Source organism: Coregonus lavaretus, assembly GCF_964263955.1.
Source record: "Coregonus lavaretus genome assembly, chromosome: 33".
In the NCBI taxonomy this organism is placed as follows: Eukaryota; Metazoa; Chordata; class Actinopteri; order Salmoniformes; family Salmonidae; genus Coregonus; species Coregonus lavaretus.
The window spans coordinates 23,614,713-23,642,051 of record NC_140020.1 but is presented as its reverse complement, the minus strand read 5'-3'; the positions used below and the strand labels follow the sequence as shown (position 1 = coordinate 23,642,051).

General features: G+C 41.5%; 1 protein-coding gene across 1 annotated transcript in view; it reads right to left on the bottom strand.

Moving 5' to 3' along the window:
- The window catches only part of itpk1a (inositol-tetrakisphosphate 1-kinase a), an 84,188-nt gene extending 57,109 nt beyond the window's left edge, over positions 1 to 27,079 (bottom strand). Inside the window, 3 exon segments of the mRNA XM_084150703.1 lie at positions 15,219 to 15,243; positions 26,129 to 26,249; positions 27,023 to 27,079. Of these exon segments, the coding sequence (XP_084006829.1) occupies positions 15,219 to 15,243; positions 26,129 to 26,223 (120 nt within the window). The 5' untranslated portion in view covers positions 26,224 to 26,249; positions 27,023 to 27,079.
- Positions 27,080 to 27,339: the final 260 nt, after the last annotated feature.

The following is a 27,339-nucleotide window of genomic DNA, read 5'->3' as shown; positions in this document are numbered from 1 at the left end:
GGACGACTGATCCGTGTAAAGGAAAGAATGAATGGGGCCATGTATCGTGAGATTTTGAGTGAAAACCTCCTTCCATCAGCAAGGGCATTGAAGATGAAACGTGGCTGGGTCTTTCAGCATGACAATGATCCCAAACACACCGCCCGGGCAACGAAGGAGTGGCTTCGTAAGAAGCATTTCAGGGTCCTGGAGTGGCCTAGCCAGTCTCCAGATCTCAACCCCATAGAAAATCTTTGGAGGGAGTTGAAAGTCCGTGTTGCCCAGCGACAGCCCCAAAACATCACTGCTCTAGAGGAGATCTGCATGGAGGAATGGGCCAAAATACCATCAACAGTGTGTGAAAACCTTGTGAAGACTTACAGAAAACATTTGACCTGTGTCATTGCCAACAAAGGGTATATAACAAAGTATTGAGAAACTTTTGTTATTGACCAAATACTTATTATTTTCTACCATAATTTGCAAATAAATTCATAAAAAATCCTACAATGTGATTTTCTGGATTTTTTCTTCTCATTTTGTCTGTCATAGTTGACGTGTACCTATGATGAAAATTACAGGCCTCTCTCATCTTTTTAAGTGGGAGAACTTGCACAATTGGTGGCTGACTAAATACTTTTTTCCCCCACTGTATACACTGGAGTTGCTTACCAAAATAACATTGAATGATCCCGAGTGGCCTAGTTATAGTTTTAATTTAAATTAGCTTGAAAATCTATGGCAAGACTTGAAAATTGCTGTCTAGCAATGATCAACAACCAACTAGACAGAGCTTAAATAATTTTAAGAATAATGTGCAAATATTGTACAATCCAGGTGTGCAAAGCTCTTTCAGGCTTACCCAGAAAGACTCACTGCTGTAATCGCTGTCAAAGGTGATTCTAACATGTATTGAATACTGTGAATACTTATGTAATTGATATGCCCTCTGCCTGAGGCCTCCAAATCACTAAGTCAGCCCCTGATTACTGGAGTGTATGACAGGTCATTACAGTCATTATGTTAACAGGGAAAAATGAATGGCACAAGCAAAAGTGGGAAAGAGTCGCCAGAGTAAAATTAAAGTGACAAGTGGATTTTGCACCCCTCAAACACAGGAAATAGATGGCTGAAAAGGAGAGTTCAGGTGGGTGGGGCATGCACGTTGCTACACTCTTAGAAAAAAGGTTTCTTTGGTTGTTCCCATAGAAGAACCCAATGTCCTGTGGGGACAGCCGAAGAACCGTTTTAGGTTCTAGATAGCACCTTTTTTTCTAAGAGTGTACTTTACTGTTGCCTAACGGAATACTCTTTAAGCACAAAGGGTCCAACAAAAATACAAGGAAAAAAAACAAAAAGACTCATGTTAAAAGTGAAGAAAGAGACTGACGCCTATACAGTAAGTATTAGACCATGCCTAATTGAGCAGTGTTTTATAGCTTGCCACAAACGCGACAAGTTGATCATTAACAAATATTTATTTAGTCTCGTGACAACAGGCGACCTATGACTGGGTGTTCCCCGCCCAAGGATGACATGTGACAAGGAATCTACTCAAAGTCCACTCCCCTCCTTCAATACAATAATATGGATTTGTTCAAATGGTTTTCTAGTATCTTGGTAGTATTAAGACCATGGTTAGTTCCCACGTAAGGTGCATCGGTAGCATCCGAACAATAGTTGCACTAAAAACATAATAGCCCAAGTCTCGCTTTGCGAATGATATGCTACTTCAACAAAAATGGGATAAACAATTGGTGTTAACCTTTAGTCACAATCATTGTTAAAAAAAACAAATCCAGGCAGAGAGGACAGAGAGAAATGGTCCTTCTTTCTTAGAGCTCAGACAGGTTTCTTATCAGCTGAACTGTCTGGCAGATGTTAAACAGCTGGAGGGAAGCCCTAAAGCCTTCTATCGGTACATTATGGTAAAGCTTTAAAACGTTAAGTTTTTACAACAGGTTTGGTGGTTGTGACTAGCCATCACTAGACGCATTGCAGCGATTATTTGGTCAGTACTGGGTTGCAACCTATCTTTTTATTGCATGCAACTGTAAGTATAAAATTACCCATTGCAAGACTGGGGAAAGATATGAGGTGGAGACTGATGAGAGTGGCGGAGCTGGGGATCAAACCCCGGTCTCCTAGGGCAATATGTGGTCTTGAGTTGGAAGCAGCAGTGCTACTGCCAGACCAAACTCTTCGTCGTCTAAAATACTTATCTTAAATCCTGTTCACGTCCATAGATAAAACTCAACCATAGAGCCGGTTGGCATCACAATCAATGTACATAACTGTCCTCGCATTGCTTATATTAAAAGGTTATGCCATTTTTATGTCTATGCACACACGACTGTGTGCTCATTTCTTTGTTGATGCACATTTAAAATGTTTCTGCGCATGCGAGTGTTTGCATGTGCATGAATGTGTGCGCGCGTCTGTGTAGATGCGCCAGGTCCCAGCGAGATCTTATACAAAGTGGTTCCCTAGCCTTTCACATCTTCACATCCGCTTCTTTAAACAAAGCCATGCTGACTTTGGGACAGTTCCCAGGAACTGATCCATTTTCAAAATGGACAGACAGCAATGAAAAAACTAAACGTATGCACATTGCAAGCTCAAATTTCATCATGCTTAGGGTCATGTATACAAATGCTGGCCAATATTTTGCCTTCCATGGCTATGCCCCCATAGGATGACAACGCCCCATCCCCAGGGCACAAGTGGTCACTGAATGGTTTAATGAGCATGAACACAACATGTCATGGCCGTCTCGGTCACCAGATCTCAACCCAACTGAACACTTATGGGAGATTCTGGAGCAGCGCCTGAGACTGCGTTTTCCACCATCAACAAAACACCAAATGGAATTTATCGTGGAAGAATGGTGTCGCATCCCTCCAATAGAGTTCCAGACAGATTGTAGAATCTATGCCAAGGTGCATTGAAGCCGTTCTGGCTCAACTCCCTATTAAGACACTATTGGGGTTTCCTTTATTTTGGCAGTTACCTGTACCTCAATTTATAAACACGGAACCATGTCATTGTGATAAAGCTGTCTTGCAAATGTTGCAAACTACACAAAAAGTATAATTTTATACACCTGTAATGTTTAAGCAGGATAACAGAAGCCCAAGATAAAAAAACAGAAATTAATATGGGTGAGACTTCCGCCCAACTCTGTATAAGGATTGCATGCTAGCAGCGGTGTAGGAGGGTGAACACACGTAAACGCTGTTTATGCACCTTTTTTTATTTTGTGCAGGAGTTTACCCAACTATTGAGGAAAAATGCATTGAAAATATAGGGCGCATTACTTTCCTCACAGCAAACTACGATCCGCGTTAACCCACCAATTTTTTACCACTACATCACTGAATGCGAGGCCTAACACTTAGTGATTCATTTTCTTAAAGATCGACTCTGCATTATGGGAAACAGCGCCACTGTTAGCCCCACCGCCTTTTTCATTTTTATTCTGTTGGCAAAAACGGAGGTGAGGAGCATCCAGCAGCGTGGTAAATAACTTTGTTGTAATATCCCAAATGGACGTGGCAGTTTCACCATTAAGGATTCAAGCTTTAAGCTTTACATGCACCTTGTCTAATGATCACAGGCGTTATACAAGGGCTGCATCGTGTAAACCACATGGAACATTCAGAAATAAATATATTATATAAAAACAGACGTGACGGACATGTAGAGTAAGCAATCATGCCAGCTCCAATCGTGACATTTATCTAATAATAAATTATAATAATTTGGAGGGTGCTTATACATGTGTGTATTATATGAGTGTGTGAATTGAACATTTGTTTTTTGCATATCACAACTCCCCCTGATACACCCTCAGAGAGTGGGGTCACAGCCAGGGTCAGCCTGGAGCAATTAGGGTTAAGTGCCTTGCTTATAGTGCTGAGCGATTAACTGACATTTGTTATTTTTCAGTTTTAAAACAACTAATTGACGTCAGTTGAATTATTTGACTTCCATTTCATTCTGTTTTTTTCCTGAGCTCAACGTGTATTTTCTCACTGCAGTTTCACTAGAGATAAATCCGATCAAGCCTGAACAGTGCGATGTATGCTGAACAAAAATGCAACAATTTCAAAGATGAGTTACAGTTCATAAGGAAAATCAGCCAATTGAAATACATTCATTGGGCCCTAATCTATGGATTTCACTTCACTGGGAATACAGATATGCATGTTGGTCAGTTACATTAAAAAAAAAAGTAGGAGTGTGGATCAGAAAATCAGTCAGTATCTGTTGTGACCACCATTTGCCTCATGCAAACACATATCCTTCACAGAGTTGATCAGGCTGTTGATTGTGGCCTGTGGAATGTTGTCCCACTCCTCTTCAATGGCTGTGCGAAGTTGCTGTATATTGGTAGGAACTGGAACAAGCGGTCATACACGTCGATCCAGAGCACCCCAAACATGCTCAATGGGTGACATGTCTGGTGAGTATACAGGCCATGGAAAAACTGACATTTTCAGCTTCCAGGAATTGTGTACAGATCCTTGAGACATGGGGCCGTGCATCATCATGCTGAAACATGAGGTGATGGCCGCGGATGAATGGGCCTCAAGATCTCGTTACGGTATCTCTGTGCATTCAAATTGCCATCAATAAAATGCAATTGTGTTTGTTATCCGTAGCTTATGCCTGCCCATACCATAACCCAACAACGTTGACATCAGCAAACCGTTCACCCACATGACGCCATACACGTGGTCTGCCGTTGTGAGGCCGGTTGGACATACTGCCAAATTCTTTAAAACTATGTTGGAGGCAGCTTATGGTAGAGAAATAACCATTCAATTATCTGGCAACAGCTCTGGTGGACATTCCTGCAATCAGCATGGAAATTGCACGCTCCCTCAAAACTTGAGACATCTGCGGCATTGTGTTGTGTATTCAGACCCCTTGACCGTTTCCACATTTTGTTACGTTACAGCCTTATTCTAAAATTGATTAAATCGTTTTATTTCCATATCAATCTATGCACAATACCCCATAATGACAAAACAAAAACAGGTTTAGAAAGTTTTGCAAATGTAGAAAAATTTAAAAATAATATCACATTAAGTATTCAGACCATTGACTCAGTACTTTGTTGAAGCACCTTTGGCAGCGATTACAGCCTCGAGTCTTCTTGGGTATGACGGGTACCCAAGAAGACTCGAGGCTGTAATCACTGCCAAAGGTGCTTCAACAAAGTACTGAGTAAAGGGTCTGAATACTTAATGTGATTTGTTTTAAATTTTTCTACATTTGCAAAACTTTCTAAACCTGTTTTTGCTTTGTCATTATGGGGTATTGTGCATAGATTGATATGGAAATAAAACGATTTAATCAATTTTAGAATAAGGCTGTAACGTAACAAAATGTGGAAACGGTCAAGGGGTCTGAATACACAACACAATGCCGCAGATGTCTCAAGTTTTGAGGGAGCTTGGCACACCTGTATTTGGGGAGTTTCTCCCATTCTTCTCTGCAGATCCGCTCAAGCTCTGTCAGGTTGGATGGGGAGCGTCGCTGCACAGCTATTTTCAGGTCTCTCCAGAGATGTTCGATCAGGTTCAAGTCCGGGCTCTGGCTGGGCCACTCAAGGACATTGAGACTTGTCCCGAAGCCAGTCGGAGGTCCTGAACAGGTTTTCATCAAAAGACCTCTCTGTACTTCTTTCCCTCGATACCGACTAGTCTCCCAGTCCCTGCCACTGAAACATCCTCACAGAATGATGCTGCCACCACCATGCTTCACCGTAGGGATGGTTCCAGGTTTCCTCCAGACGTGATGCTTGGCATTCAGGCCAAAGAGTTCAATCTTGGTTTCATCAGACCAGAGAATCTTGTTTCTCATGGTCTGAGTCCTTTAGGTGCCTTTTGGCAAACTTGAACAGCGCCGGAAGAAGATGGCTGCCGTTTTACAGCCCTCTAACCAATTGTACTATTATGTGTGTTTTTCCGCGTTATTTGTAATTTATTTTGTACATAATGTTTATGCCATCGTCTCTTATAACCAAAGAGAGCTTCTGGATATCAGGACAGCGATTACTCACCTCGCGTTGGACGAACACTTTTTCTTCAACGAGGCGTTCGCGAAGGATATCATACAGACACCAGACAAGGCCCAGATCCCCGTCATTCGCGTGAGGAAGAGACGGAGATACCGTGGACGTAGGTCGGGGTGCCTTGTAAAGATCCGACGGCGAACGAGTAAACTGCCTCTCCCATCAATCCTATTAGCCAACGTTCAAGCTTTGGATAATAAAATGGACGATTTAAGATTACGGTTATCCTACCAACGGGACATTAAAAACTGTAATATCTTATGTTTCACGGAGTCGTGGCTGAATGACAACAATGACAACATTCAGCTAGCAGGCTATACGCTACATCGGCAGGACAGAACGGCAGACTCGGGTAAGACGAGGGGTGGCGGTCTCTGTATTTTTGTAAACAACAGCTGGTGCACAAAATCAAATACTAAGGAAGTCTCGAGGTTTTGCTCGCCTGAGGTAGAGTATCTTATGATAAGCTGTAGACCACACTATTTACCAAGAGAGTTTTCATCTATACTTTTCATAGCTGTCTATTTACCACCACAAACCAATGCTGGCATTAAGATTGCACTGAATGAGTTGTACAAGGCCATTAATCAACAGGAAAACGCTCATCCAGATGCAGCGCTCCTAGTAGCAGGGGACTTTAATGCAGGGAAACTTAAATCCGTTCTACCTCATTTCTACCAGCATGTTAAATGTGCAACCAGAGGGGAAAAAACTCTAGACCACCTTTACTCCACACACAGAGACGCATACAAAGCTCTCCCTCGCCCTCCATTTGGCAAATCTGACCATAACTCTATCCTCCTGATTCCTGCTTATAAGCAAAAACTGAAGCAGGAAGCACCAGTGACTCGGCTAATAAAAAAGTGGTCAGATGACGCAGATGCTAAGCTACAGGACTGTTTTGCTAGCACAGACTGGAACATGTTCAGGGATTCTTCAGACAGCATTGAGGAGTACACCACATCAGTCACTGGCTTCATCAATAAGTGCATCGATGATGTCGTCCCCACAGTGACCGTACGTACATACCCCAACCAGAAGCCATGGATTACAGGAAACATCCGCACTGAGCTAAAGGGTAGAGCTGCCGCTTTCAAGGAACGGGACTCTAACCCGGACGCTTATAAGAAATCCCGCTATGACCTCCGACGAACCATCAAACAGGCAAAGAGTCAATACAGGTCTAAGATTGAATCATACTACACTGGCTCTGACGCTCGTCGGATGTGGCAGGGCTTGAAAACTATTACAGACTACAAAGGGAAGCACAGCCGCGAGCTGCCCAGTGACACAAGCCTACCAGACGAGCTAAACCACTTCTATGCTCGCTTCGAGGCAAGCAACACTGAAGCATGCATGAGAGCACCAGCTGTTCCGGACGACTATGTGATCACGCTCTCCGTAGCCGATGTGAGTAAGACTTTTAAGCAGGTCAACATTCACAAGGCCGCAGGGCCAGACGGATTACCAGGACGTGTACTCCGAGCATGTGCTGACCAACTGGCAAGTGTCTTCACTGACATTTTCAACATGTCCCTGACTGAGTCTGTAATACCAACATGTTTCAAGCAGACCACCATAGTCCCCGTGCCCAAGAACTCTAAGATAACCTGCCTAAATGACTACCGACCCGTGGCACTGACGTCTGTAGCCATGAAGTGCTTTGAAAGACTGGTCATGGCTCACATCAACAGCATAATCCCAGAAACCCTAGACCCACTCCAATTTGCATACCGCCCCAACAGATCCACAGATGATGCAATCTCTATCGCACTCCACACTGCCCTTTCCCACCTGGACAAGAGGAACACCTACGTGAGAATGCTACTCATTGACTACAGCTCAGCATTCAACACCATAGTGCCCTCAAAGCTCATCACTAAGCTAAGGATCCTGGGACTAAACACCTCCCTCTGCAACTGGATCCTGGACTTCCTGACGGGCCGCCCCCAGGTGGTAAGGGTAGGTAACAACACATCTGCCACACTGATCCTCAACACGGGGGCCCCTCAGGGGTGCGTGCTCAGTCCCCTCCTGTACTCTCTGTTCACCCATGACTGCATGGCCAGGCACGACTCCAACACCATCATTAAGTTTGCCGACGACACAACAGTGGTAGGCCTGATCACCGACAACGATGAGACAGCCTATAGGGAGGAGGTCAGAGATCTGGCCGTGTGGTGCCAGGACAACAACCTCTCCCTCAACGTGACCAAGACAAAGGAGATGATTGTGGACTACAGGAAAAAAAAGAGGACTGAGCACGCCCCCATTCTCATCGACGGGGCTGTAGTGGAACAGGTTGAGAGCTTCAAGTTCCTTGGTGTCCACATCACCAACGAACTATCATGGTCCAAACACACCAAGACAGTCGTGAAGAGGGCACGACAAAGCCTATTCCCCCTCAGGAGACTAAAAAGATTTGGCATGGGTCCTCAGATCCTCAAAAAATTCTACAGCTGCACCATCGAGAGCATCCTGACTGGTTGCATCACCGCCTGGTATGGCAACTGCTTGGCCTCTGACCGCAAGGCACTACAGAGGGTAGTGCGTACGGCCCAGTACATCACTGGGGCAAAGCTCCCTGCCATCCAGGACCTCTATACCAGGCGGTGTCAGAGGAAGGCCCTCAAAATTGTCAAAGACTCCAGTCACCCTAGTCATAGACTGTTCTCTCTGCTACCGCACGGCAAGCGGTACCGGAGTGCCAAGTCTAGGTCCAAAAGACTTCTCAACAGCTTCTACCCCCAAGCCATAAGACTCCTGAACAGCTAATCATGGCTACCCGGACTATTTGCACTGCCCCCCCACCCCATCCTTTTTACGCTGCTGCTACTCTGTTAAGTATTTATGCATAGTCACTTTAACTCTACCCACATGTACATATTGCCTCAACTGCCTCAACTGGCCGGTGCCCCCGCACATTGACTATGCAACGGTACCCCCCTGTATATATAGCCTCCCTACTGTCACTTTATTCTATTGTATATATAGCCTCCCTACTGTCACTTTATTTTTTACTTCTGCTCTTTTTTTCTCAACACTTTTTTGTTGTTGTTTTACTCTTACTTTTTTGTTTAAAATAAATGCACTGTTGGTTAAGGGCTGTAAGTAAGCATTTCACTGTAATGTCTGCACCTGTTGTATTCGGCGCATGTGACCAATAAAATTTGATTTGATTTGATTTGATTTGTACCATAAAGGCCTGGTTGGTGGAGTGCTGCAGAGATGGTTGTCCTTCTGGAAGGTTCTCCCATCTCCACAGAGGAACTCTGGAGCTTTTTCAGTGTGAGCATTGGGTTCTTGGTCACCTCCCTGACCAAGGCCCTTCTCCCCGGATTGCTCAGTTTGACCGGGCGACCAGCTCTAGGAAGAGTCTTGGTGGCTCCCAACTTCTTCCATTTAAGAATGATGGAGGCCACGGTGTTCTTGGGGACCTTCAATGCTTCAGAAATGTTTTGGTACCCTTCCCCAGATCTGTGCGTCGACACAATCCTGTCTCGGAGCTCTACGGACATTTCCTTTGACCTCATGGCTTGTTTTTTGCTCTGACATGGACTGTCAACTGTGGGACTTCATATAGACAGGTGTGTGCCTTTCCAAATCATGTCCAATGAATTGCATTTACAACAGGTGGACTCCAATCAAGTTCTAGAAACATCAAGGGTGACCAATGGAAACAGGATGCACCAGAGCGCAATTTGAGTCTCATAGCAAAGGGTTTGAATACTTATGTAAATAAGGTATCTGTTTTGGATTTGTAATAAATTAGCAAAAGTCTATAAAAACCTGTTTTTGCATTTTAATTATGGGGTAGTGTGTGTAGATTGATGAGGGGGGGAAAATAATGTTATAAATTTTTTAGTAAGGCTGTAACGTAACAAAATGTGGAAAAAGTGAAGGGGTCTGAATATGTTCCGAATCCACTGTACTTGCCTGAAGAACACTCAAGAGGGATGGAGCAGTTGCTTTGCGAGAAAACGCTACCTGAAAATACATGATCTAAGCGATTGGTAGTTGGCAGTCAGCAGTCATAAAAGTATGCCTTATTTACTTTGAAGAACTACTAAAATAGCAATTTTGTCAGACAGCAGATATATTAAGATTAGATGACTTGGAATGAAATAAAAAGTCAAATAAAAACAAATGTAATATAGGCCTACACCACTGAAATACATTAAAGTAATGTGAATAAATTATGGTTAATAAGTGAAAAGCAGTCATGGGCAGTCACTACCATCATGGGACTTGTATTAATAGTTTTATTCTGTGTCGTTACAGCATTCAACCCACATAATGCATAGTGCATATAATGTCTAAAAATAAAACATGATTTATTTATTTTTATACTCGGAACAGACCTCAAAAAGCTCTCAAATCACTCAGCACTACTTGAAGGGCACAGACAGATTTTTCACCTTGTCGTTTCGGGGATTTGAACTAGCACCCTTTTGTTTGCTGGCCCAACACTGACTGCTTGGCTACCTGCCGACCTGCAATGTTTAGTTTGTGTCCCCCTTGAGTCCAGGGGCATTTAAACATGCAATTGTATACAAATATGATGAGCATGTAGTGCTCATGAAGCTCATTTTCATTGGGAACTTCTACAAGATTTCACCACATTCTGAATAGGGAATAGGGTACAATTTGGGACAAAACCAGTGTGTTGTGGAATTGGAGTGGTTCTGAACTCTGCGTAAACCCTCCAAGACACCAGTTAGCTCCGCTCTGCTCTCCCTGAGTAGAAACAGAGGAGCGCAAGAGAAGACACATTATGTAGTCCATATGGTCTCCCATGTCTAAATATAATCAACGATAGCACTCACTTCATGCAGATCGAAAGCTGAAAGAATACTTTTCTATAGAGCTGCCTCAGTACAATTGTATGTCCCCAGTGTTTCCCAACTTGGTCATTAGACGACCCCCCCCCCATTCCACATATTTGGTTCATTCCAACACTCACACACTTGATTCAACTAATCTTCAAGCCTCTGATTAGTTAAATCAGGTATGCTAGTGATTGAATAGATAGACCAAATGTAGAATGGCCAGGGCATGCCCCAAAAATAGAGATTAACAGTCATAAATGTTACGTACGGGTGGTCCCGGGAAGCGAACCCACTATCCTGGAATTGCAAGTGCCATGCTCTGCCAACTGAGCTACAAAGGACCAGCTCTCTAATCTCTCAATCATTCGTTCTGGGAGCCACACAGATCATTTGTCACTCCCTAATAGTGCAATTAAAAGGGCCATAAAAAGCAACACGATTGGCCCCATTAAGTCATTCAAAACCAGTAATTACAAACATGTCTTCGATCATTGATTACAATGATGGAAACCAGGTGCCAAACAGACATTGCCGTTCACTGCAGAACTAGGATCCGTTTTCTTTACCTTAACCTCTAGCATGTAAAAAATGAGCTGGGTTCAAAGTGTTTTTTTCCCCCAAATACTTTAGCTGCGCTTGATTGAGCTTTCCTGGCCCCAATGGAACTAATTGAATAGTCCATCCATCGGTCTTAAAATCCACCCTATATCTGTGCTTGGGGCAATTTCTACCAAAACCAGATTAAAGACTGCAATGTTCCTCTTACAGTAAGAATAATTTGAGCTCACTACCAATATGATCCGATTCACATTTTTACCCTTCCTTGCAGTTTGCGTCGAAGACGAGAAATTTGATTTAAGAGCATATGGCGTATCCCCAGAGTCTCTGTTACTAGAAAGGTTATTCAACGGTTTCCACACAGGCCTCCATTTTGAACCAATCTATACATGTTACGTCATACGCGTCGATTGTGTGAGTGATCATATATATTTACTTGAAGCGCCGTTACATCATCGCAGTTGTGAGCACTTAGAGTAATGGGATCAGGGGCTGTATGTGTCAAGTGTGTCAGAGTAGTAGTGTTGATCTAGGATCAGGTCCCCCTTGTCCATTTAATCTTATTCATTGTGATCTAAAAAGGCAAAACAGATCCATAAATAGATTATTATACAAAAATAACAATAATATATCATCATCCTGTCCACTTGCATGGGATGGTAACGCCAAGGGAGAATTGTCATGCACAGAGAAACAGCTATACTGATTGCGCTCTATCCAATCATACGGCAGAATCTACAGACAGTGAGACAGACCTGCCCACATTATCAGTTGCCGACTTTGTCGCTATATTTAGCGAGTATTCAGACCCCTCTAGCGACACATTTTCAAAAAAAGCGACTAGCAACAAATCTAGCGACTTTGTGTTATTGGAGACTTTGAGACTCTGACGTGAAAGCACGTATCGTTCTTACTCTTCTCAACGAGCAGCTGCCGTGGGCCCCACCCCTGTCCCAAAGCACTCACAGGCGGCCCAATCCTCAAGCAGCAGTCCCTCCCAGCTACAGTCAGAGCAGGAGATGTTCACCCCTCCGCGTCCAGACTGCAAATGAATCGCGCATGCGGGAAGCCGCTGCTGGCTGATCCCACCCTGGCTTACATTCAGGGCGGGATGTAAATGTAGGGTGTTTTTTACTAACTTTTTGTCTCTCCCACAACGTTATTCCTCTCTCCTACAGCGTCCATCACAATTACATGCACATGGCCAATTATGCAAATTAGGTGATGACGTCATTTAGCGACTTCTAGCGACTTTTAGGACAGCCAATAGCTACTTTCCTTACTGAGGAGTTGGCAACACTGCACATTATGCAGCGCCTCGGACTTGTTTGCATAAAACACACCTCGCCAATGTTATGTTGAAAGAACACTTGCCCTAAACCTTTAACGAGTGGCCACTTGCTGATGTGATTGATAGTGATCACTTGTCTGCCACGGTTTTGGGTAAAATTATAATTGAAACGATGCACACTTGCATTGCAACTTCCACATTTCAAAAGCCATTCGTGAGCATCGTGTCCCGCCGCGACCTGTTTTGTAATATAATTTGCTATGAAACACTGCCAGACCGATGCACACTACGGTAATAGATGGTGAGAAAATTGTAAAAACAAACTGCACCAAAGCACCTTTCCACTCGCCAGTTACTTGATAAGTTGATTTAGCTAACGTGGCCTGCCTGCTAGCTAACAGCTAGCTTCATAGACAGATTGAACTAGCTAGTGATTTTGGGCACTGAAACCGTGTGTATACTTTATTTGCGATGTATGACAGCTTGCTGAAGTTCTAGACATGTTCTCAGAAATCAGTCCTGAGCGCAGCAGCAGCTGACTTGACTGTCTGCAGTGCACTACTGGTTTTCATGCAAAAAAAATTACTTGAGAAATACTGCAAAAAACGCCTTGGCGAGATGTAGAATTGAGTGACTAAGACCTCCTCGGCCAAAACTTAAAAATCAATTACAGATTTATCTTAGATTAATTAGGACTATTTTGAGGGCGAAATGTTGCTACACGGTGATTTAAGAGGGACTGAATTCCATAACTACTATAATGGCCATGATGGTCATGCTGCCCGTTGATATTTCAATTGTGTAAATATTCCATAATAAATAGCTAAATGAGTGCATTTATGTTAAAATAGGTAATAAGAAACCTCAGGACACCAAATGTAAATCAGTCAGAAAAATGTGATTGATCCAGAAGCGCATAGACTAAATATTAAAATAAGATGATAATGTTTGTTCACATTGGCAGTTTGAAGTGACTCAAATCCTATTTTGTTTGCATATCCGATTTGAATCTTATTTTTCCTGCAGTCTGAACAGCCAAAAAGTACATGGACTGATATTTCAAGCCACATTTCAAACCACCTTCTGGCCATGCAACTTGTCTGAACTGTCAAATCTGGTTTATTTGCCCTCAAGTGGTTACATTTTATTTAGCATATCTTGTTGCTTGCTAGCTACTCTGACAAGAACATGTGGTAGGTAGATAACTAGCTTGTTAATTGTTTACAAACAAATTAGTGAATGTGCTAGAAAGCTAAACAGCTACCTAGCTAACTGCTGTGGCTAGCCAAATATGACTTGTTTTGTAAGTTGGATAATCTTATCCTTTGAGGCTTTAAACGTGTTCTTACACTATGATTTTGAACATTCAAATCAACTGGGAAACATCCATGGCAGGCATTATTGTCGCCTTACCTTGCAACATAACTTGAGTGATAGAAAGCGCGAGCACCACCAATCAGCCTACACTGTGCACACCTCCGTCATTACTATGACAACTAGCGTAGCCATGACAGCAAGTGACTACTGTCTGAACACACACAGATCTGATTAGGTCACTTGTAACTTAACGTTTGGTCAGTATTCCAAAACGGATTTTAAAAAATAAAAAACTGATTTGAGCATTAAGGCCTGCAGTGTGAACGAGGCTTAAGACCGTAGTTGCCTGCCCAGCTAATGTCCCATCCAAACTACACCTAAACTATATTGAAACCAATTTCACAATGTGGGATTGACCCATCGTCATACACATATAGATGTGGCCTAAAGACAAGATTAAATTGACAATAGTTTGATGGGTGAAAATATTATCAATTGTCAAATTGAGAATGAAGAGGCTGATAACCAGTGCAGCGTGCATTGACACAGAAGGAATCAGCAATAGCTGTTTTGGGAAAAAATATCCTTTCTATTTTATTATGTTATATTCATCTTCTAAAATGTGTGTTGACTGGTAGGGCAGAGGAATATAAGCCTGTGATGTCTGCTAAATGAACAAGTTGATTTCATTGGCATGGCACAGCCTATGGCTATTAAGCACAGATACATAAAACTCAAACACTTTTCTCTTCTTTTGAAATAAATAGTCTTAGTATCATGTTTATGACCTGTGATTGTGTATATTAAATGAATGTATTAGACTGGTGGCTATTGCTACTCATCTTGATAGGCATTGTGCTTTGAGGTAGAAATGCTCAAAAAGTTGTCTTATATTTCTCAAAGTACTGTATTTAGGAAAAGTCAGGGACAGGTGGGTTCAAGGTTTTAATTGAAATTACAAAATTGAAAACCGTCAGATGAACCGTCTAGGCAGTTCTAGTGTTAATGAGCAGCATAGACATGTAACCTCTACACTAGCCACCAACAACATCACAAGAGTTAGGTGTGGTTTCCCATATCAGAACTGTATCTTGCATTGAAGGACAAGAAACACCAGTATGACTGGTGTGGTGGTAGGATAAACAATCTAAAAGAAACTTACCTGAACCATTTCTATGCCTCGTTTCCTAAGGGAAAAGGAGAAAAAGGAATGCTCATTACAACTTCATGGCAATAGAGAAGACATCAGAGAATTCCTTTTAACATGTCTACTATGAGATAGCTGGCCGATGCCCTCTCACATTGACAAGACAGATGGGGATATAATAATAAAGTGTCTTTTTATTAAAACTTGCATGACATACCAGCCATAACCTTCACACACTGAATACCATCAATTTAAACAAACTGATGCACAGGTGTGTGCAATCAGCTAATTAGCAAGACTTGCAAGCAGTCAGCTGAAAATTAAAAAGGGAAATTCCATTTAATCTAACATTCAAACAAACCGGTAAAGGTTGAGCTGATTGGAAAAGATAAATTAACTGGATTTACATGTGATAATGAATTGACAATCACACAATAAATACAGTCATACAAACTACAGTGAAGGCTACTCCTTCACATTTACATATTTTTCTGAAATGCCTACGTAGTTTTAAAAAAGTCAAAGGGATTTCATGAAAACAGGCTCTCTGATTTATTCAACAATGTACACTGTATTGCATCAGGACTCTCTGGAAAACAGTGGCTATTGTTACTGACTGGACTATCCTGGAACATTCATTTTGTCACAAGAAAACCTGTACCATTATCTGCAGATCAAAAACCGAAAGGTGTTTGATAGAAAAGAAGAACATATTGAAGCACTGCTATGTTTTTTTGCCTTATTATACATTTTGGTATACAGTGACCTTCAGAAAGTATTCATACCCCTTGACTTATTCCACATTTTTTGGGGGATACAACCTGAATTCAAAATATATAAATATGTTTGCCCCCCCCCCCCCATCACCCATCTACACACAATACCCCATAACAAAGTGAAAACATGTTTTTAGAAATGTATAGAAAATTAAATACAGAAATCTAATTTACATAGTGGGGGAAAAAAGTATTTAGTCAGCCACCAATTGTGCAACTTCTCCCACTTAAAAAGATGAGAGGCCTGTAATTTTCATTATAGGTACACGTCAACTATGACAGACAAATTGAGATTTTTCTTTTTCTCCAGAAAATCACATTGTAGAATTTTTAATGAATTTATTTGCAAATTATGGTGGAAAATAAGTATTTGGTCACCTACAAACAAGCAAGATTTCTGGCTCTCACAGACCTGTAACTTCTTCTTTAAGAGGCTCCTCTGTCATCCACTCATTACCTGTATTAATGGCACCTGTTTGAACTTGTTATCAGTATAAAAGACACCTGTCCACAACCTCAAACAGTCACACTCCAAACTCCACTATGGCCAAGACCAAAGAGCTGTCAAAGGACACCAGAAACAAAATTGTAGACCTGCACCAGGCTGGGAAGACTGAATCTGCAATAGGTAAGCAGCTTGGTTTGAAGAAATCAACTGTGGGAGCAATTATTAGGAAATGGAAGACATACAAGACCACTGATAATCTCCCTCGATCTGGGGCTCCACGCAAGATCTCACCCCGTGGGGTCAAAATGATCACAAGAACGGTGAGAAAAAATCCCAGAACCACACGGGGGGACCTAGTGAATGACCTGCAGAGAGCTGGGACCAAAGTAACAAAGCCTACCATCAGTAACACACTATGCCGCCAGGGACTCAAATCCTGCAGTGCCAGACGTGTCCCCCTGCTTAAGCCAGTACATGTCCAGCATGACAATGATCCCAAACACACCGCCCGGGCAACGAAGGAGTGGCTTCGTAAGACGCATTTCAAGGTCCTGGAGTGGCCTAGCCAGTCTCCAGATCTCAACCCCATAGAAAATATTTGGAGGGAGTTGAAAGTCCGTGTTGCCCAGCGACAGCCCCAAAACATCACTGCTCTAGAGATCTGCATGGAGGAATGGGCCAAAATACCAGCAACAGTGTGTGAAAACCTTGTGAAGACTTACAGAAAACGTTTGACCTGTGTCATTGCCAACAAAGGGTATATAAAAGTATTTAGAAACTTTTGTTATTGACCAAATACTTATTTTTCACCATAATTTGCAAATAAAATCATTAAAAATCCTACAATGTGATTTTCTGGATTTTTTTTCTCATTTTGTCTGTCATAGTTGACGTGTACCTATGATGAAAATTACAGGCCTCTCTCATCTTTTTAAAATGGGAGAACTTGCACAATTGGTCGCTGACTAAATACTTTTTTTCCCCCACTGTAAGTATTCACACCCCTTTGCTATGACATGCTAAATGGAGCTCAGGTGCATCAATTTCCTTTGATCATCCTTGAGACGTCGCTACAACATGATTGAGTCCACCTGTGGCCAATTCAATCGTTTGGACATGATTTTGAAAGAAACACACACGTCTATATAAAAAAGGTCCCACAGTCAAATGTGCATGTCAGAGCAGAAACTATACCATGAAGTCCAAGGAACTGTCTGTAGATCTCCAAGATAGAATTGTGATGAGGCATATATCTGGGGAAGGGTATAAACAATTTCTATAGTGTTGAAAGTTTCCAAGAGCACAGTAGTCTCAATAATTGGGAAATTGAAAAAATATGGAACTACCCAGACTCTGCCTAGAGCTGGCCATCCAACCAAACTGAGCAACTGGTCAAGAAGGACCTTGGTCAGGGAGGTGACCAAAAACCTAACGACCACTCTGACAGAACTACAGAGTTCCTTGGCTGAGATGGGAGAACCTGCCAGAAGGACAACAGTCTCTACAGCACTTCAATCTGTGCTTTATGGGAGAGTGGCCAGATGGAAGCTACTCCTGACAAAAGGCACATGAAGTTTGCAAAAAGGCACGTGAAAGACAGAGCATAAGGCAAGATTCTGTGGTCTGATGAGACAAATTGAAAACCAGGCACAGCTCATCACCAGTCTAAAACCATCCCTAACTTGAAGCATGGTGGTGGCAGCGACTGGGAGACTGGTAAGGATAGAGGGACCAATGAACAATGACCCCAAGCATACAGCCAAAGAAATGCTGGAATGGCTTCAGAACAAGAATGAGAAAGTGCTTGAGTGGCCCAGCCAAAACCCAAATCTGTGGAAAGACCAGAAGATTGCTGTTGACTGCCGCTCCCCATCTAACTTAACAGAGCTTGAGAAAATCTGCACGGAAGAAGATCCCCAAATCCAGATGTGCAAAGCTGATAGACATACCTAAGACGACTCAAAACTGTAATCGCTGCCAAAGGGGCTTTTACGAATTGACTTGTGTAAATTAGATGTTTTCTGTATTTCATTTTCAATAAATTTGCTAAATAAAATTAAAAACATGTTTTCCCTTTTTCATTATGGGGCATTGTGTGTAGATGGGTGAGGGGAAAAAATATATTTAATCAGTTTTGAATTCCGGCTGTACCAACTTTTGCTGTGTTGCTTCTGGCAATATACAAAACTAGCAGCATCCTGCCCTTATGCACGGTAAATCATTGGAAGTGTTTTAATTTAAGTCAATGCAACATCTTTAAGGACCGACAGTGAAGCAACCAACATTTCAACTCAAACAGTCACTGCAAATTAATGTGGCGTTTGGTCTCTGGATGCTGTGAATATTTACAAGTCTGGACCATTTAAACTCTTTCCCAAATTTCCGTGGGATCATGCTTCCCTTCGAAATTCAATGATTTGATAGGCCTACCATGAACCCATGTTCCCAACAACTTAACTTGTTGTAGCCCTAGGTCAAATCTTTAAGCTAAAATTTTAATTCACACAAAACAATGTTTGTAATTGCAACTGGGGCAATGTAAATAAATGTATAAAAACTGCTTATTTGGAATTCACATATTACCACTGTGTGACCATAAATGTCTGCATGCAACCGAGACAATTGAAGGGAATTTGAGCTCCTCTACCCTCTGTTTGCATCCCAAATGGCACCCTATTCAGTTCACTAGGGCTCTGGTCAAAAGTAGTGCACTATATAGGGAATACGGTTCCATTTGAGACATAACCGCTGAGTCCCACTTTTACTTTCCGATAGTCAATGTACCTTTACATCACATAGCTAAATATTTCCAAAAGAAGAAACCAGTTAGGGGACACATCATAACCACAGGTGTCCTTGTGACTGACACAAATTCCTTGAGAAGCCCTTCTCCAATAAGCCCACAACGCCATGACAATGGAATAAAATGTCTGTGGTCACATAAGGAACTGTTGACTAACAACAACCAGGAAACAAATTGAATTCAGTGCACACCCATTTAAAACAGTCAATTAATTAGTTGAATGAATTGCCCGAATTGGTCCACCCACAAAAACAGCTAGGGACAGCAGGGCCCCCCACATTCAGTAGGCCAGGGTACTATGTTGTGGAACATTCAAATATAAATATATTGTGTAGAACAGACATGCCTCTGACATCTAGACTAAATAATCATGTGAGCTCTATTTGTAGCAATTTTAACTCCAACTTTCAGGAAGTTGCACCCTCTTGAAAGCAATGACAGTCTGTCAGGGTTGGGTATGTTACTTTCTAAATGTAATCCGTTAGTTACTAGTTACCGGTCCACATTTTATCAGTAACGTAACTTTGGGATGACCCAAACTCAGTAACGTAAAATCAGATTACTTTCCTCTTAAGTGGCATTAGAACAAGACAAATTAATATTACCAATTGAACGACATCTATTGCAGGATAAATAAATGTTCGAGTTTACATAGCTGGCCATAAATGGAGGTTGCATTTTTTTTTTATGGGTTGGTTATGTAGGGTTCTTCTAACCAATTACTTTCTACTACAGATAATAATATGATTAGGTTACATCTTTACAATAAAAACCAATGTCTGTCAGATTTCCAGTCATTCCAAATAATGTAATTCCCCTTGATCTTCAAGAACAGGACTTGTAATTATGGAAGTATAGATTAGCCAAATTGTTTTACCTGAGCATATCCCAAAAACTCGCCTATTGTTTACGTTTGTTGGTGACACGTTGATATCTTGATAATTTGTAGCTGTTTGAAGGGCGAACAGTATTTTTTTGGTAAAAAGCTGAGGGCTGGGCCTGGAGAAACCACTCTCAGATTAATAGAGCTATGGATGCAAGGACTGACCATCCATGATATCAAAATTATTGTTTTAACCATGTTGAGGATATACAGTGTTTGTTTACATTTACAAATATTGGAGAAAAACAAGCTTATATTTTGGGTTCTCATGGGGTGTGACAATTGAACTAGTTCATGAGGCATTTATAAATTACATACCCATTGAGTGGCAAGTTTCAACCATGTGTATGTTAGATTATTATTCATTTTATATCAGCACAAATTAGACTGAGCAACAAAAGCCCCACTTCTGGTCTTGTTGAATTAAGCTAGTTTTTGACAGTATGGAGCACAATACCACGAGGAGTTCATTAGGTAGGAACTCTGCATTATGCAGCTGTTGCAAAAGCGCTTTTTTCACTGGCTGTCCAATAGTTACAAAAACAATGATTGACAGGCAGCTTAAACTTAAAGCAATTCAACCATTATTGGGTTAAAATACACCTATACATTTGTGAACAGTCATCCACAACCCGTAAGGCGTAAATAGTTAAGAGAGAGCAGCAGTGCGACTCACACCAATGGGCTATGTAGAATTCAACACTAGTGATATCCGTTTCGCCCGTAGGCTACACCACTGCTGTCATCCTTACCTCCAAGCGTTTATTCAAGTTGGATAACCTTTGGATACCGACAGCAGTCGCACCATTGGAAGACACAGCTTGGACTGTAGCCTATTTCTGCTCTTTTCCCGCGATTCATCAAACGTATTTGGTGTGTCATCAGTGGTCAGAGTCGCTAAGCCAGAACATTTAAACATGCGCCCTTTTCAATGCTGATTTGAAAGTCATTGAGAAAACAGAAAGTTGTCAAAGATTTTTTTCGCAAACATCCTGTCTGAATTTAAAAGTATTCTACTTTTTAAAAAAAGTAGCTATCATCTGATTACAATATTTTTGCTGCTAACGTAACGGATTACATTTACAGTTTTTTTAAATAACCCATTACTCCAACCCTGCACTCAGTTACCAGGTTATGGATTCATGTTCTCAACATAACTAATTGAAAGATGCGTTCTCCCAGTGTAGGAACATAATTTTTTACAATATCCTGACATACTCTGGGTCTTTTTTTATTATCTTGTTTGTTCGCTGTCCACTTGAGTCACCATTCATATGGACTGGCAATATTGCTAAGGGACAGATCGACATTTACTGTGGGGGCAGGGGTGGTCCAAAATACGGGAGGGTTGTCAAACATTTCTCTTTGCTTTGGGGAGGGTTGTGTTAAAAACAATGTTTTATTGGGCACAGGGGAGGATAGTGCATTTTTTCCCTGGTTTACATTCAAGCTTCTGCTCATATTTTCCCTATAAAACAATGGCTTGGACTTAGTTTTGATATTACTCTAATAAAGTTTAGAAACGTTTGGTATAGTGTGGCTATTATTAAGCTTTAGCTACTGCAGGCCCATGATATGAAGGCAGTGCGCCCCGGTGCTCAAACTGACTCCAACAGTTGAACTTGATGTGAGGAAGTCTGTTTCAGGTCTACCAGAGTTACTCCTAAAATCTAACATTTATAAATGCTCATCTTTGGAAAAAAAATCTGATCTAAAACTAATTAGACTCCTTCTGTACGTCTACATCTGTATACCAGGCGCAGTAGCCATCTGACACAAATAAATGCATGTCGGTGTCGTAGCATGCCACCAGCATCTCTCTAGGGGTTAGGCCTAAGCTTTTCTTCCACACAAAAGTATGTGGACACCCCTTCAAATTAGTGGATTCGGCCATTTTCAGCCACACCAGTTGCTGACTGGTCTATAAAATCGAGCACACCGCCATGCAATCTCCATTGACAAACATTGGCTTTACTGAAGAACTCAGTGACTTTCAACGTGGCACCGTCATAGGATGCCACCTTTCCAACAAGTCAGTTTGTCAAATGTATTTTTTGTGAAGGGGAAACGTCTAAGCGCAACAAAGGCTCAGCCGTGAAGTGCAGAAGCGTGTAAAAATATAGTCTGTCCTCGGTTGCAACACTCACTACAGAGTTCCAAACTGCCTCTGGAAGCAACGTCAGCACTGAACAGAACTGTTCTTCGGGAGCTTTATGAAATGGGTTTCCATGGCCGAGCAGCCGTACACAAGCCTAAGACCACCATGTGCAATACCAAGTGTTGGCTCGCCACCATTGGACTCTGGAGCAGTGGAAACGTGTTCTCTGGAGTGATGAATCACGCTTCACCATCTGGCAGTCCGACGGACGAATCTGGGTTTGGTGGATGCCGGGAGAACGCTACCTGCCCCAATGCATAGTGCCAACTGTAAAGTTTGGTGGAGGAGGAATAATGGTCTGTTTTTCATCGTTTGGGCAAGGCCCCTTAGTTCGAAGGGAAATCTTAACGCTACAGCATACAATGACATTCTAGACAATTCTGTGCTTCCAAATTTGTGGCAACAGTTTGGGGAAGGCCCTTTCCTGTTTCAGCATGACAATGCCCCCGTGCACAAAGCGAGGTCCATACAGAAATGGTTTGTCGAGATCGGTGTAGAAGAACTTGACTGGCCTGCACAGTGCTTGAGACTAGGCTGCAAACTTTGGCCCTTAACACCTATTACCTATAGATCAACAGGCATGGGGTAAACCCACTTTAGCACAAGACTCGCTATGATTTGCCAGTAGTTTGCCACATTCACTTGTCAATTCCTGGCTCCTTTAACAATGAGAGGCACTGAACACTGCAGTTGCCGATAGCATAGCATGAGGTACAGTTGGGTCCAAAAATATTGGCACCCTTGATAAAGATGTGCAAAAAAATACTGTATTAGATAATACAAATTCCGAGCTTCATTGTATGTTTTTTTTTCGTATTTTATACTAATACAATTGCTCAGAGAAAGAGATTCTTTTTGAGATTGTTTAACAAGTAAAAAGAACAGCTGTCAATTATTGGCATCCCTAAAGTTTCTGATAAATAAAATCAAACAAAATAAAATCTGCATTAATTATTTTCTTTTTTTTTTTTTATTAAAATGAGACTAAGTTAATCTCATCAGTATTGTGGCCTTCCATAGCTTCCTGTTTCACTGGGATATGTAAATGAGGTAACATGCACAGGGCCCTAAATAACATTTTTCATTGGTAGCACAACATAGAATTTAGGAGCACCAGAAAATACAATCTTTTTTTTAGCGATTGAGATTTAGCCTATATGAATTATAGCCATTTCTGAAGCGCGTTGTGCCCTAGAAACTAATTTGTAACCCTGTAAATACATTTGTTAAATGTAGCAAAAATGTTAATACAAATACCACTCATTGAAATTAGTCATTTGTGGAATATTAGTGTTAAAACCTATGTAAAAGCACTATTTTCTATTGAGATGCATTGCATTGAAAATTGTACACCGTCTTTTTAAGAGCGCCAAGTGTGATGATATGCAAGATACAGTATCTCTTCCATTCATCGGTATGATCATTGATCTCCTGAAGAAGCCATTACTTTTCCTTTCTTTCTGTGCCCCCAAATGTTTGGATATATTGGTGTTACCAGGTTGTAAACTAACTAGCTAATGAGGTAACAAACATGACTGAACAAGTTGTATAAGAAATGCGGAGGAGAGTGGTTTAAAAACAATCCGTGACAGGAAGAGAAAAACGTTGCGCTGGTAATGTGGGTCAGCTCTTTTGAATTGTTTGGGTTAGAAATAAGCAGTTTTCGCTGTATTAATGGTGTAAGCATGACGCTAACGAATCTCCGCTCAAGAAACAAAATGGTACAGCAAAGCCTTATCATTAAAATTATTTTTAAAATCCAGGTTGCACAGCAAAATATTTTGATGCATATGCGCACTTTAGAGCACCTTGAGCACGGATGTAAAACCCCTTTGTCATCCATTTCATTGGGAAAGGCAAGGAACTTGCCAAAAACCAAATACCACTTACCATTATTAGGGCAACAATTAAGAAGTTTGAAACTCCTGGAACAGTGGTAAACTTGCCTAGTAGAGGACAGGTGTTACTTATCCCCACGCACAGTGAGGAAGATGATTCGGGAGGCAAAGAAAAGTCCAAGGGCCACAGTTGGAGAATTACAGAACTTGGTCACATCATCACCAAATCTACAATTAGACACCACCTCCATTCCAATAGGCTATTTGGAAGTGTTGCCATAAAAAAAGCATTTATTGAGAGCAACCAACAAATGTAAATGCCTGGAGTTTGCTAAATGGCATTGGCACTTGGATTGGAACCAGTGCTTTGGTCAGATGACATGAAAATAGAGCTATTTGGCCACGCACACCAGTGGTGGGTTTGGCCTCTAAAGAAGGATGCATAAAATAACCTCATACCTACTGTAAAATATGGTGGTGGGCTGTTTTTCTTCCACTGGTCCTGGGGGCTTTGTTAAGGTCAACAATAACATGAACCGGGACATTTTAACAAAAACCTGGTTGCCTCTGCCAGGAGGCTGAAAATGGGCCACAAGTGGATCTTACAGCAAGTCAATGACCTCAAGCACACATACAAATTCACAAAGGAATTGTTAATTGACCACAAAAAAAAAATCTAAATTTTGCAATGGTCTCCAGACTTGAACCCCATTGAAAACTTGTGGTTTGAATTGAAGAGGGCAGTCCATTAGCACAATGGAGGAATGGGCAAAGATCCCTCCCAATGAGATCTTCAATATAAAATCCTATTACTGATTAATGTGTTTGTTGTTTTTGACCGTGTTTCTTTCTTCTTGCATTTATATTGACATGTGTATTTTCTGTAATTCAGGGCTCATCTGTAAGAGAGACTTTGGTCTCAGTATGACTCCCTGATAAAATAAAGGTTAAATAAAGTAAAATAGAAAGAAAGGCTAATTGTTGTTATCCTTGCAAGGGGAGGGGGCACAAAGTATTAAAACAGTGGTGCCAATCGTTTTGACACCTATTTTTTGTATTCATTTTATTAATTGTTAAACAAAATCTTTCTCTGAGAAATTGTATTCGTATAAAATAATATAATTTCCCAAATCTTTGGAAGCATACACTATAGCTCAGTATGTATTATTTATTTTATAATCTTTTTTGTTCATCTTCATCAAGGGTGCCAATAATTTTGGATTTGACTGCATGTCATCTCCAATCACTGGCGTCAGTAAAACGTCAAAGGCATTCTGACTAACCAGTAAAACCTGTATGCTTGGTAGCCTCTCTGAAGCGGAATACCTGTTAATACAAGCTTGCAACACCCTGCAACTTCTTGAGGGGAAGGTTTTGGGTAAAAGTCTATTTTTATCTGGTAATAGATTTTTCAGGGGCTGCTGCAGCACCCTCAGCACCCCGGCTATGGGTCGAAGTGGAAACATCTGGATGAAAAACACTGACTCTAATTCAATCACATTGATATTATTATGCATGTCCGACTTGGAACAACTACTAAACTATCATTCTAGCAGGCAGCACTACACGCACTTTAGCCTATTGAAGATTGCAAGGAATTGTCAACATAACCGAAATAAGTATGTGATATTTCTCGAGTGTTCTTGCGATCAGCAAGAACATTAATTCACACACTAATTGATTTGGGCAGGAACACACATCACATGTTCTAATGCTTAAATTACTGCACATCTTGGAATATTGGCTTAAAATAGTGCGGAGTTCTGGCGCCCAAAATGAATACCTGCACCTATTTCAGTCCAAGTCGAGCATTAAGTCCTGTACCAGTGTGTAAATGAATTGGATGTGCTAGAAATGCGTGCAAAGCCCTGTAGCCTACATTTTTCAGCAACAGGTTACACACGGTCTAAGTCATGTAACCATTATTGTGAACTGAAGGAAAACTATTGGCTATACTTCACGGATACGTTCGAGGTTACAGAATGTATTGGTAGGCTAATAGCCTGTGGATGTTCTTACCTGCACATGTCCACGAATACTAGGAAATTCATCTTTTTGATCTTCTTCTCGCTGAGCCAGTAGCCCACTCTTCTGCCCTTCAGAAGAGTCTGCATCTCAATATTATGCGTTGGGGCCCTTGCTGACAATGACATAATGAAAGAGAGTTATTCATAAAAGCCAGCTGTTCTTGCCGTTGTGCCAACGATAGCTAAGTCTCTCCTAAAATGTTTTCATTCTGTAGCTCTTGCAAACTGTGAGACCTTTAAATACCCTAGACAAGATCTGTATGGCAGGTTTGCACCCTTGCCTACTCCAGCTGTATTTCAGGTAAGTCTGGCTACCAACAATCCTTCGTGGTCAATTAGTTCCCTGAGCGATCTCCCTTCCAATTGTGTCCCTCTCTTGCCCAAAGATCCGATATTCCGTGCCAGAAACTGAGAAATTGATAAATTGAATGCATGTACCCACGAGTCATTTACAATTAATCCATCCAATTCGTTTCTTGATGTTTATCGGATATAGTAGCCTAAAGGTGACTCCAACGGTGAATTGTTGTGGCTGAAAATCGTAGGCATACAAGTGCTGTAAACCTTCCGCGAGTTTGCAAGCTTTGTTGTTGTGCGCAGAGCAACAGGCAAAATACTCAATCCATTGCTTTGAATCACAGAGGGGGAGACCGAGAGAGAGCGCGATTGTGTTTGGAAGAGGCCGATATTGGACTTGTACAAAGTAACTTGATCAGTTTCAGTTTATGAAATATAGGGAAAATGCATAGAACCTCTTCAAATTAGTGTTAGGCTATAGGCCTATTAATTGTAGCCTTTGTATAGTGCAGAAACGACCTAAACAGAACACAAAAATAAGCTATTTTTGGTTGATACTTGATAGCCTACAAAATTAGATACCACGTACCTTGTCTGGTCTTCACCACAACAGGTTCCTTGATCGTTGGTTCAGACGAACAGTCAAATAAATGCAAGATAACCTGATATGCCCAAATGGTCAGCTCAGAGAAGATTATGCATCGGACGCTATTCCTATAATAACAGGCCCAAATGAATTGTGAAAGGCTTTTAATCAACTTTAATGTCGTGCTGTCGTATCAATGGGAGGAGGCACCAATTAAGTTACCTATTGGGTGACACAATCAGCTCAGCTGTCAAATCACTCAATCCATAGATTGAGGTGGGTGAAAATGGGAAAATTATCAAGTGGACATAGCCAAAATT